We start from the raw sequence: 12702 nt of genomic DNA on the forward strand, positions 1-12702 counted from the left end.
GATAATTAGCATTAATTCTCCATGAAGTCAGCTGAATTTGAGAACAGTATCACACAGAATTTGGACTACTGGAAATCCAAACTAGCAGCAGCCTTTGAGCGTGACTGTGTTTTACTGCCCACTTTTTAATGGATGGGTTTCTAATGGCATTTTTGTTGAGCTGGGAGCAATACAGCCAGAACAGCTTCTCTGCACTGCAAGCACACATCACCCATTCTGAAGTCAGATACATCACATTTTTTAAGAGTTACAACATGTACTGTTGTTTGGCTTTATACTTTACTTGTGTATTGAATCAAATAAAAAAAATTGCTCTCCTAAAGATGTAAAGGAAGTAACTGCAGGAATGTTTCTTTTGAAAAGCTGTTTCTTTTTAAGGTTAAAGGTACTTTAATTAAACTGAAAAGAAATACCTGATCAGATTTTAACAGCACCATTTCATCTGGGCTTATCTTGGCTACATCCTGTACACCAGGCACAGGACCAACTTCGGGCATGCTGGTCTCTGAAGATGAATATGGTAATCCATGCCCATAAATATCCTCTTCATCACTTGAGGCAGATTTTTCAGTCTTACTTTCATGACTGTCTGCTATCCTTTCAGCAGTGCTAGTACTACCTTTAGCTTTGATTGCACTTTCAAAATTCCACCCTGAAATGGAACAGTTATCTGAATGAACATTGTCAGAGATGTCACACTGGAGCCCAGAAGGGTCTGACAGAGCACTGTGGATTAGAGACAGCTGCTGTTGGTCTTCCCCACCAGTTTCATCACTTTCCTTTGGTGTCAGCAATGTCTGGACACCAAGGATACTGTCACATTCCAAAAACATCTGGTCTGTAAGGTCTGGATCTTCAGAAGGTATCTCAGTATCCTGCAGCTTCATTTTATCCAAGTCTTCATCTATTTTACACAATGTAGGAAAATCCTGCTCCTCCTCCTCCTGGCTCAGCTTTCCAAGACAGCATTCATTACTTGCAGAAACCACACCACCATTACATTCACCACCAACACTGCTTGTCAAGTCTTCTGTGAGCATCAGAGGAGATGCAGACGTCAAAGTATCTCTAATACCTGAAGTACCCATGCCACTGTCACTGTTTGGAAGCTTCTGTAAATCAACCACATCTCCATTTTCTTCATCAATTAGAACATTTGTTGACTCAGGAGATTGCAGGACACTGAAAGTTTCTGGACCGTTATCTTCTTGCAAGATTGTATGAGACTCCACACTGAACACACTCTCCTGATCTGGAGATCCAGTACTCAAATGATCAATGCTGCCACTCATTATGCTGGAAGTCATGGAAAAGGAGTCTGCATTCAAGGAATGTGGACTGTCACCAGAAAGCTGACGCTCATAAATAGGTGTGCCTTCCAGAGAGCTGTGGTTTCTCCTTGTCCCACTTTCTGTTATCACACACACATAAAAAAAAAAGGAGAAAAGTAATATTAATAAAATCTATTAAATCCCAGTGCCAAGTAAGAAATCAATTTTTTTTTAGAACTGGAGGAAGAACAAAGTTAAATCTAAATTTTAACCATATTAGTTTTTTTCAACTATAATATTAAATGATACATATAAAGCAAAAAAAAAAAAAGTCTTAATACAATTACAAGTCCTTAAACAATTAAAATTATCAAGTACTCACACTACTTCATCAAACTAAAGAGGATGGCTAAGAAAGACACTGTCAAATACTCTGAATAGGAATTACACAATTCCAACATAAAACTGGACAGAGTGCACTGTATGTTCCCATTAACAAATATACTGGAACTCAAAGCATGTTTACATAAAGCAAAACGAAAGAAACACTGAACAGATGTAAAAAGTCTTCATCAATCTATCACTTTTAAAGGAGATTTTCATCTTAGACAGAAATGGCCTACCACAACCCCTCAACCACTGCAGAAGCAAAACAACACAGTATACATGAAGCCCGCTGAACAGAAACTCTCATGTAACATGCTCTAACAACAAGCAGTGTCAGGGAAAGCTCTGCTCGACCTACCCTGTTTCTTCTTTTTTTTCTTTTTCACCTTAATTGGCTTTACAATAAGTTCTTGATCAAAATCTTCAGAGCTGATGGTGCTGAACCGTTGTGAAGAAAGCTGACCATCTCTCTGAGCTTCTGGAAGTTGGTCTGCACACAACATAAAGCTTGAGCCACTGTCCACAGAGTTCACAGAGCTGCTCCTGCTTCGTGATTCACTTACTACAGAGCAGCCTCTTTTCCTGGTTTCACTGCTCAAGTCTCCCACTCTATCAAAACTTTTCTCTGATAGTGTTGGTGTTTCCAGATCATCTTTCACTGAAGAAGTGCCATTTTTATCACCAGTAACTGAAGGGGAAGTAAACATTTTTTTTTCTGTTTCCACTGAAGGGCTGGATGATACAGATGAAACTACTGATGATGGGGTCAGCAATTTAGGACTTGTATCTGTGAAAGAATTTGACAGTTTTAAATTCACATCTGAAATTGTCCAAAAGAAAAATAAAATAAAAATACTAGTTCAAGTATAAATACTAGCAACAAGTGAGTAGGGGCATAATTTTGCAGAGTATTGAAAAGAAAGAATTTTTACACAAAAAAAAATTCTAAGCTAACAAGATTAAAAAATAAACACTTGCACATGCACACACACACAATAAACTTCCTGCAAATTAATCTATATGAAAGCACTTCCCCCAAACCCTCTATCAAGCTTCTCTTAGCAAAATTCTGAATTTGCCTTTATGTAAAAAGAACAGTATAGGTCTGCAGCTTGGAAGATCCAATTGTATCACACATGAAGTGCCATCTTATGTCTTTAACTTCTTCATTCAAACATTTAGTAGCTTGAAAAAAAAAAAATCAAGGAGAATTACCAGATACATCACTGTAGTGAATAGAAGAAAATACACTTCTAAAGGCTCCTTTCAAACTATACTTGAAAGTTGAGATAAAAATTATAAACAGTCTCTAAAAGTTTGTGAGTAAAGAACTGTCTAAATGACGAAAGCTATTGCCAATATGCAACGATAAGAAAGTTAAGTTCCTCAGCATTCAATGAGACTTCATAGAATATTTAGTAGCATTTTGCTAATACAAAGCTAAGATGGAGTATTTAAATGCATTAATTGCCCCTTTTAAAGAGTTCTAGTACCATAAACGTTTTAACTCAGATGACAACAAGTATAAAAAAGTCAAATTATTTCTGGAATTTTAGTGACCATTCTTTGGATTTATTTGCCAATTCCTTCTTTTTCACTGCTAGGAAGGCTGAGATTCCCCCTGGAATGCGGCTGGTGACAGGTGGCACAGAATCAACGAATTCAGCTATTGAGACTGATGCTAAAGGGATAACCATAATCAGGAATCCAGACTGCTTCAGCATCATGGTTCAGAATGAGCTCTCAAATGCACAGATTAGAGATGCCTCATTAGGTTAATGCTGATCCACTCTCAAAAAAGGCAAGCATATTTAATTTCTTAATGCCCCCATTCTCACTGTAGCCAAAAGAGAAGCTCAGATAAGCAGATAAACCAGATCTCTAAATATAACCTATCAGAGCAGATGAGTAACTCCATAGGACCCGGCAAGTTTTTGCAATAATCTGAAGCGTTTTGTCTGAGGTTTGGGTTGTTTCATTTTTGTTGGTTTGTTTCGTTTTTTTCTTTATCCGTTTTTGGTTTTTTATTATTTAAAAAGTACAATAGCCACCATGTTCCATGAGGTACACACTAATTTACACATAATAAACTTACTAATTTCTGCATACTAAGCTTACTCATCTATACAAACCTATTGATGACACTCCTTCAGGTCTATTTGAAATTCTTATTATGTCTCTATCTCCCTTTAAAAGAAAAATCTCATTGTTGGTACAGGACACAGAGACAATATCACCGTATCCTTCCAAGCCACCAATCAAAGCCTGTAAAGAGTCAACAGACAAATAAATAATTGGCATTAAATTAACACAGTGTTTGCACAACATGGTACTCTTAACAAAAGTGTTCACTGGATTTTAATCAACACAAACAGTTACAGGCTAAAGATTTTTATCTTACTTAAAAAAAAAGAAAATAGAAAAGAGAATCAGTAAAGAACCCTTTAATCATGATGCAGCTCCATTTTTATACTAATTTAAACTCCACAGATCTATTCTTTGTCCAACTAAAGGCAATTAAATATAACAATTTAAGCAATATACAATTTGGTGGCAGAAGTGTGCCACAGTACAAATGTTTAATATTGTTTAGACAAAAATATACTAGCTTGTATCCATGTTCATATGTGTCTTTAAGACAACAAAATAGCTAACACTTCACTGTATACCAAATAAAAGGTAATTTGTCTTTTTGTCAGACACCAACAGTAGTAGAAAGGAAAGAATAAATAGTTCCAGGCACATTTTATAGGCCTAAAACATCTTTTTGCATTAGTTCCTACACTGTAGGTTTCAACATTTCACTAAGCATCAGAATTAATTTTGATGTTAACACCACAACTGAAAGCTTTAAATATATGTAATTTTCATAAACAACATACTGAGCTAGTCGGTGAGTATATCATTGCAATGACAACTTGAGAAGGGAGACAATAAATGTTCTCCTTTTTTCATTTTAAACAGGGATTTGAATCACAGCCACAGAACGCATAACCAAAAGAGATGCATAACCATGGCATAGCATGAACAAAAACATGGAAGAAACAAAATATGCAGCCACAAGATTTATCTACCTGGTTCACAGTGTCTAGTAAATAAATACTGTATTCGTTCCAGGTCAGCACCCATCCTTCTTGGAAAAAGCATGAGACAAGCCCAAGGTGTTTCTCTGGAGAGCTGTAACTTCCTCTGTCAGGTGGTTCCAAACGAGGATACAGTTCAAAAGTTTTTATTCCTCCAGCAAATATATCTTTCAATATGAACGTGGCCTGAACAGTCCCATGAACATCAGACTTCCACAGACGAAGCCCAGGTCTGGCAGCAAATAGTGTCAAGTCACTCTGTTTACACAGGCCAGGTATAAAACATGCTCCAAATTTGCCAGTGCTAAAATGCAAAAGAATTTCTTTTAAAAGCTATATACTCAACTTAGAAATTATTTAAAAATGAATGGTGCAAATGTAGAAGCTCAAATTATCAAAAGTCTTTGATTAAAATATTCAGTCAGATGACTGAAGTACAAATTTAGTTACAGTAAGACAAGAGCAGTAATGCCAAATAACAATTTTCCCCTCAGCTTTGGATGTCAGACACTTCATCAATTAAGCAAGTTAAATGACTCCTCCTAATAAGCTTCATAGCCTTAATGCCACTCTGTCCATCTCAAAAAGATCCTACTATGCATTCTTCCTTCTCCCAGAATTAATAAAAACCAAGCAAAACACTACAAAATAATGCTAAGAAACTGGCAGCCTTTACTTGCAAGAAGCACAGAACAGATATCAGCTGTTAAACCCTTGGTTTCTCATACACAGAAATGCCTTTATTATCATCCAAGGAAATGTTTCACATATAAGATGGACCTTGGTATTCCTTTACTATTCATATCCCTGAAAGATACATCAATCATAAACCCTTTTTTTCAAGGGTAAATTTCCTCTCCTTAGAGACAGTCATGACGTTCTGTGACCGGGTTCCCTCTTCCTTACCTGAGAGGGATTATAAAGAGAAGATGTCAAAGCCACACAAGAGGTTCCTAGTCTTCAATTCAAATTTAAGTGCTTACTATACATTCTCCTTATTAACTCACTTCAGTGTATAAGAAAAATAGAGATGATGACTTGCTTTTTGCATCAAATATTACATCACCCATTAGGCAGACAATTACAATGCTTGCTCACTCCAAGTGACAACAAACAAAGAGGGACTGAGGAGGAAGTTTAACAGTGTCTTCTGTTTTAAACAACGAGAAAACATCTTAAATATTTGTGCCTAATAGTGCCTTGAAAACATGACTGTAACATACTTGCAACCACATACTTTCTAAATAGATAAAATTGTCATTTCATGTTCGATTACACACAGTCATTGTAACTAGCTTTTTATGAGCAGATTGCTGTGTTGTATTAATTTTACTGCCTAGATCACTCTGCCTGTAATTCACTTTGAAATGTAAGAATTAACAGATGAGCCTGCATCAGGATTTTATGAGGGTTACTTTTTTCTGGGCTGTGTTCCAACTTGGTTGACGGATTTCTCTTCAGTGTAAAAAAGCAGAGTCCGCTGTAGAGTAGAGACAAGCAGCACCTTCTGGTTGTAATCCAACTGGACAATTGAAGATGGCTCTTCCAATACAAGGCTGGAGTTGCAAATGCCCTTTCAAAGACACACACAATTCACCAGAGCCAAATCCTCTTAAAAATACAAGGTAGTAACTAACATTTATTTATTTACATTTACATTATTTATTTACATTTATAAGCCCAAGAGAAAAAACAAAACAAACAAAAAAGCTTTTGAACTCTCGTTGCATGAAATTCACTTAATGAATATGGACTTAATTTACGTAGCAAGAGGGGAGTTAAATTCTGTGTGACACACTGTGAAATGTAGTTTCTCTTGGAATATTAGCTAATATATTTCTCTTGAAATCAACAGAAACTTTGGAACTTTAGGACACATTTTCTTCCTCCTTCCCCACTGCCAGCTCATACATTGCTGAAACAATCATTACTTCTGGTGACTTCTGTCAAATCAAATTGAGGGACAGTCACAGATAAATCAGGACAGGTGTTGTTTAAATTTTTCTCCCATTTAAAAATTCAAGCTGGCATTAATTTTGTTGACATCTCAGGTCTGTATTAACTAACAAGATGTGAGAAAAATTCCATTTACTGCTAACATGCTAGTCAGCCAGCAGCACCTGAATGTTACTTTCATTCTACACTCTAAACTGAGATGCTGAACTATCCTGGGAGAAGAACTTCCCCAATAGAGCCACATCAATCAAAAATACTCCTTCCAAACAAAAGAGAAAGTACTGGCTCAAAGCTGAAGAAAGATTTAATAGTTATTTCATGAAAAATGAGAAGGCTTACTACTTCTTTTAAAATGCATTACTTTTTTAAAAAGATAAGGCAGTTGTGAAGGATGGCAATCCAACGGTTGCCTTGCTAGGTGTGCACACACTGGGCCAAGTGTATACTTACCAATAAAGCCATCCAACTAAACACATAACACTGGGCAACTAAGTAACTGCTAAATATTTAAACACACAAGCATCCTTTCAGAAAGTGCAAATGTGAATTAAGGTCCATGTAAGAAACACTCACCTGGTCTAGGTCTAGTGCAGAGTAGACAATTTTTCCTTTATCATCTCCAGAGAACAACTTCATTCCATTGGGACTCCAAGCTAAAGCTGTAATGCTACTTTTGTGGATGCCAGCAACATCAAATCTGCGAAGCTGTGAAACAATAACATGCAATAGAAGAATGAGCTGAAGAGAAAATGGACACACAAAGGCTATTCAGTGACTCCTAACTGGTTTAACTGGAGATCAGATACAAAAGTGCAAGTTCTTCTAAAGTTTATTTAGCACAAAAACCCCATAACAATCCAAACCCCCCTCTACTACAGAGATCAGCCAATTATTACACATGGCAAATCTCTCAGAAATGTATTTGATTAAATACGTCTTTTGTAATGCAACGCATGCTTTAATATTATTGTTTTATAAGCTTAACATATGAGGCCTAAAATGCATTCACAGCTATTTCAGCAGGCAAGACTGAATCACAGTACTGGCCATACTAAACCTCACAGAGATTTAGGCAAAAGAAAGTATTTACCTGTTTGTTCCTTCCAGGTAAGGAAGACACAAGCTGGAAAACTGCAACCCGGCCTGAGGCTGTACCAACAGCAACCAGATCATCGAAACAACTCAGTAGCTTTACAAAAGTTATAGATTCACACCTCCCCTGTTGAAACAAACCACACAAAGAACTCGCAAGTTAATGAGACACCAACAGAGAGCTCAATTCTGAGCAACTCAGCTTCATCAGAAGAGACAACAGTGAAAGTTAGCATTTACCTCAAAATTATATTTTTTCATCTGGTTTAAATGTCTGCAGTAGAGATAAAGCATTCCAATGCTGCTCCCCACAGCAATGTAGTCTCCATTGGTATCAAGTGCTGTGAGGTAAACCACAATAGAGCGAAAGCCTTTCTGGATCTTTGTAGGAATGGCATTGAGGAGATAATACAAGGGACAAAATTCCTTAAATATAACCGGTGAAGCCACAGATGCCATAGCAAGGATTTGCATCAGCAGTTTTAAGGCTGAAATAAACACATCTACATGACCACATAAGGAAATCTGGAAGACAAAAGCAAAAGACGTCATTAACTTGTGTGGAGAGTAAAAGGTTAACAGATAGCTACAATTTAGCAAAAAAGAGGAAAAAATTTCCAGATTTTCCTTTGCATAAAGAAAAAAGCAAGTTAAATACTAGTAATGAATGTAACCTACTCTTAGAAGAAACTTCTTACTAAAAAGTGTATTCCTTAATTTCAGCTAACATATAAGGATGTCCAGTAACCACTATATATGGCACTACCACTTTTTCTTGCATCTGTAAGTTTGTCAAAGTAGAGTTGAAATGCAATGTTTCTGTTCATCTGCATAGTGAAAAAAACCATAAGGACTCTTTGACACTGAACAATACATCTGACATACTTCTTCATCTTCCTGCAGCCTCTATCCTCAATCCAATCAGTGCCCAAGAGCATGGGAAATTCACTGTGCCAGACAGTGCTGTAAGATGAAAGCAACAGACTAGCATTTGTACTCCTTAATGCCCCACAGTCCAAGAAAAACACAGCTGAGGAACAGTTTAGCTAGAGCTCCATCTGCTATACATTCAAATAACCAAAAAATTAGAATAATGTGGGAAGAAAGGGGAGAGTAAAAACTAAAGAACTCCCATTTTGGCAGACATAGGAAAATATCCACATAGCAACTGAATTTAGAAAGATAAGGAGCAAACAGGAAAAAAGTACCATATGTTCAGGTTTCCTTTAATGGATAAGAAAATTATTTCATGCTTGTGAGCAATACTGTAATATACTTAGGGAATAATATCTAAGAATAACAGAAACAAAGAGTCTGTTTGCCTTCTCCAAGGAAAACAAGGTGGACAGAGCTCATCACAGCAACAACATACAGGCACCTTCAGAAAAAGTTGATCATGAGGGACGCAAAAACTCAAACTTTAATTCAAAAGATTTAATTAAACCCAGTAATTTTTCTCATCATTACAGCCTTGACAAGAACATCTTGTAGCAGTAGCTGCTGCTTCTCCTCATGGGTGTCTTTGAAACACGGAAAAGAAAAGAAGCCTTAATTTCTCCAATTTTATTTTGCCATGAGCAAGTTTGATTAACAGAATGGTATAGAGTCTTGCAGTTTTCCAAGACAAGAATTTTGGATATCTGTAGACAAGAAAGTTTTTTGCAGTTGTTTAAGATCTTAACACTGAAGATTTTCTTTAGCTTCAGCAGAGTTAGAACTTCCTTAGAGAAATAAAACACAGAAATTGGCCAACTGAAGTTAGAAATGCTTCTAAATGCTCACAATTACTCTGTGAAGTACTCCTACTGCAATTTGTGATATATCCTATTGTGCCTAGTTTTTAATTCTCTAAGGATGGAAAATGTTTTTTGTTTGGCAGCTTCATACATTGCTTGCAGTGTGTATCAACTATACTAGGGGAAAAAAAAAAAAAAAAAAAAAAAGCTGCCCTAGTTCAGTATGTCCATTACTGTGAAAAGCTCTGGAGCCTCAGCTTTCCAACTGTTTCAGTTATTGTGCAAGAGCATTCAGCACCCACACTTTGGGCCCTGCAACACTTGCTGCCAAAATAAAATTCCACTAAGTCCAAAAGGGATTGTTTGCATGACACTGGCCATGCATGTCATAGACAAGACCACAGGAATAAAGACTGGTTATTTGGCTTATATTTTATCTGCTACAAAAACTGCCAGTAACTACACTAGCACCAGCTGTTAGACGTTCCTAATTGTGGTAAATTTTACTGCTTGCTAAAGTTTAGGAATTAATTCCACTCTCCTCCAATGTTTACAACCTGTCATGATGTGTTTCATAAAATATTGTAAAGACAAGCAGATACATGTGTCCAAACTCTTTCTGAATGAAGAGTTTCTTTCAGAGATGCTTACTAAATTAACAGATAACCTCAGTGCATCATGACACTTCCACAGTATTTTCACAAACCATCTATTTCCTGTCCTGTATCTCAAGTCTCCTACCCCTTCCTTCAGCATTTACTACTTTCTGTCTACAGTCAACTAAATGTAAGAAGAGTCCACTGCTAAACTCTCATTGGCTCTTCTAAATGTGCTGTTTTGCCACTTTAGTCAATGGTCTTTTTTTTTTTTTCTCTAATAAAACAAAATCCAGTCTTTGTCCTGAGTCTCACATTTACTAATCTTCCTCTGTCTAACCTCAAATTCTACCACTATCCAGCTACTGCCTCATGAATTTCACATATTTTAGTTTTTAACTCCTCTTTGTGACTCTTGCAATTTACATTTGTCAGCATCCAAAGCTGCTCTTGTAGCTGGAACCATCTCACAACTCCTCAGTTACTAGAGGACCTTCCAAGCCCTCAGAATTCATCCTCTTCCATAGTTTCCACCACGTATTCTTCCAGCTCAACTAAACCATTAAAAACAGAGAAACTGATTACCAGCTATGGAAATATGCAAATTTGTATTATCCAGAAAAAGACTTTTCCTCTTTCCTCTACAATAACCCTATCTGCTACCTGATGTATATTTTGGAAGTTGACATTTAATTTTAAAAAAGAGTAAAAAGGAAAGCTTGATAGGGTTGTTTTTTTCTTCCCATCCACAAAAAACCATGGGAGGAATTATTTCTTGTCACATACTAAGTTAAATTTTAAAACTCTGCTGTTAGGTGAAGGTTCTCGCTCTTCGTAAAATTTATACACAATCTCTGACAGCAAAGTAGTCAAAAAAACAAATTAAGATTTTGTGCTCTATAACCCATTCACCTGGTACAATCAAAAAAAAAAAAAAGGAAAAATTTATCAATTAACTATAATTTCTTGATATTGTACACAGATTAGTTTAATCTTGAGTGGTTTACAGACTAACAAAACACTTCTACTGCTTGTATAAAAACATACAGGTGAAAACTCAAACCCATACTTTTACTAAAAAACACCACTAATTCACACTTTAATCAAAAATACCACTAATTATATAATTTTATCTACACTAATCAAGTGTATAAGGGTCTACAAGATCTCCCATATGGCCTGTACATTCAAAACATCTGCACAAATGCCATTCTCTGCTTTTGAGCCTAAAGTCTTTAATATCCCTCTAATGACAGTTGTGTATCACACGTAGTCTGTAACAGCTTTAGGATTAATTGTTATCTGTTTTTCCTACCTCATTAATCAAAGGCCATCAGTGGATATAATTTATTTTCTCAGGCAGATTTTGGAACTGGATGCATGTGTTGAGTGTGTGTCAGCCACAGTTACTCTGAAGCACACAACAGTCGTACAGGGCAAATCAGCTTGTGCTAAGCAGCTGTCCTGCAGCAGAGATAAAGTGGAGAAAAACACCACATCAAAAACAATCACCAGAGTCCTTCCTTCTCAGCTCTCAGACTTCGCGAGTTCTTCAATACTGCATTCAAGGCCATGCTTTGAAAAGTAGCTTTTTCAATTTTTATTTTTTTCCTGGTCTTGGAAACGAGAATAAGGCTCAATGCTGCCTAACAGAGGCAACTAAACTGAGAGATAATCTTGTGGTTCAGCAGACAGGCAGTGGCTAAAGGTTCAGTGCCAGGCTACGCCACAGACAGACTGCAGGAAACTAAAGCTGTCACTACATTTCTTTGAGCCCAAGGGTCCCGTTTGTACTAGAGTGACCACAGCTCCTTTTTTTTTTTTTTTAATCTTTGACAGTAATACTTAAATGTTAGGTTCTTCAGAGCACAGACTACCATATGACCACAGTAAACACAACAGTCTCCGTTCTCAGCTAGATCCTGCCAACTGAAAAGGAAAGCAGTTTTCTGTTCTAATACTTCTCACACATTCAGCCCCAGAGCAGGCTATCCCACTGTCACATCTCCAGGGCTTTTCACAGCAGAATGCTGCCAAGCAGGGCAGGGAACACAAACACACACCCTGCCAAAGGAGCTCTGCTTTCACGTGTCCCGCACACAGGCAAAGGACCAGCTGGCACACAGGTCATGTACCTGATTAACAAACGCTTGGCTTTATTTATACAACTCATGAAATGTTGCATTTTTGGCTCAAATGACATTTGGGTTTTTTTCCTCTGTGACATAATAAAAAATAAATAACAGAACAAAAAATCTAGATGAAAGAGGTGGAAAGGGTAGAAAAGGGGAACCTACAATCACTGCACATCCTTAAAGGGATGGGAAAACTCAGCTGTAAACAGGCTGATGGTCCTGTGACACCCCATGAAACCTTCACAGAACCCCAGATTGGTTCGGGTTGGAAGGGACCTGCAAGATCACCCTGCTCCAACCCTCCTGCCACGGGCAGGGACACCTTCCACTAGACCAGATCGCTCTGAGCCCTATCCAGGCTCAGCACTAACACTTCCAGGGATGCAATATCCATAGCTTCTCCGGGCAACCCGTTTCACCACCTCACCTTAGTCACATCGAAGAAT

At 37.2% G+C, this 12702-nt stretch overlaps 1 protein-coding gene across 5 annotated transcripts in view; it reads right to left on the reverse strand.

Moving 5' to 3' along the window:
- The window catches only part of TECPR2 (tectonin beta-propeller repeat containing 2), a 44720-nt gene that overhangs the window by 31395 nt on the left and 623 nt on the right, over positions 1-12702 (reverse strand). For 3 of the 5 annotated variants that reach the window (XR_010743852.1, XM_066321761.1, XM_066321764.1), the window contains exons 2-9: positions 8030-8314; positions 7788-7916; positions 7271-7402; positions 6157-6314; positions 4733-5045; positions 3791-3923; positions 2017-2445; positions 414-1411 (exon numbers count right to left, since the gene is read on the reverse strand). Coding sequence is in view for 4 of the 5 variants with exons in the window: in XM_066321761.1 (XP_066177858.1) it covers positions 414-1411; positions 2017-2445; positions 3791-3923; positions 4733-5045; positions 6157-6314; positions 7271-7402; positions 7788-7916; positions 8030-8263 (2526 nt within the window). In the remaining variant the exon portion in view is untranslated. Of the gene's footprint in view, positions 1-413; positions 1412-2016; positions 2446-3790; positions 3924-4732; positions 5046-6156; positions 6315-7270; positions 7403-7787; positions 7917-8029; positions 8315-11436; positions 11586-12702 lie in introns of all 5 variants that reach the window. The other 2 variants (XM_066321762.1, XM_066321763.1) reach the window with 2 other exon arrangements.

This window comes from Sylvia atricapilla, chromosome 6 (genome assembly GCF_009819655.1).
Source record: "Sylvia atricapilla isolate bSylAtr1 chromosome 6, bSylAtr1.pri, whole genome shotgun sequence".
Classification (NCBI taxonomy): Eukaryota; Metazoa; Chordata; class Aves; order Passeriformes; family Sylviidae; genus Sylvia; species Sylvia atricapilla.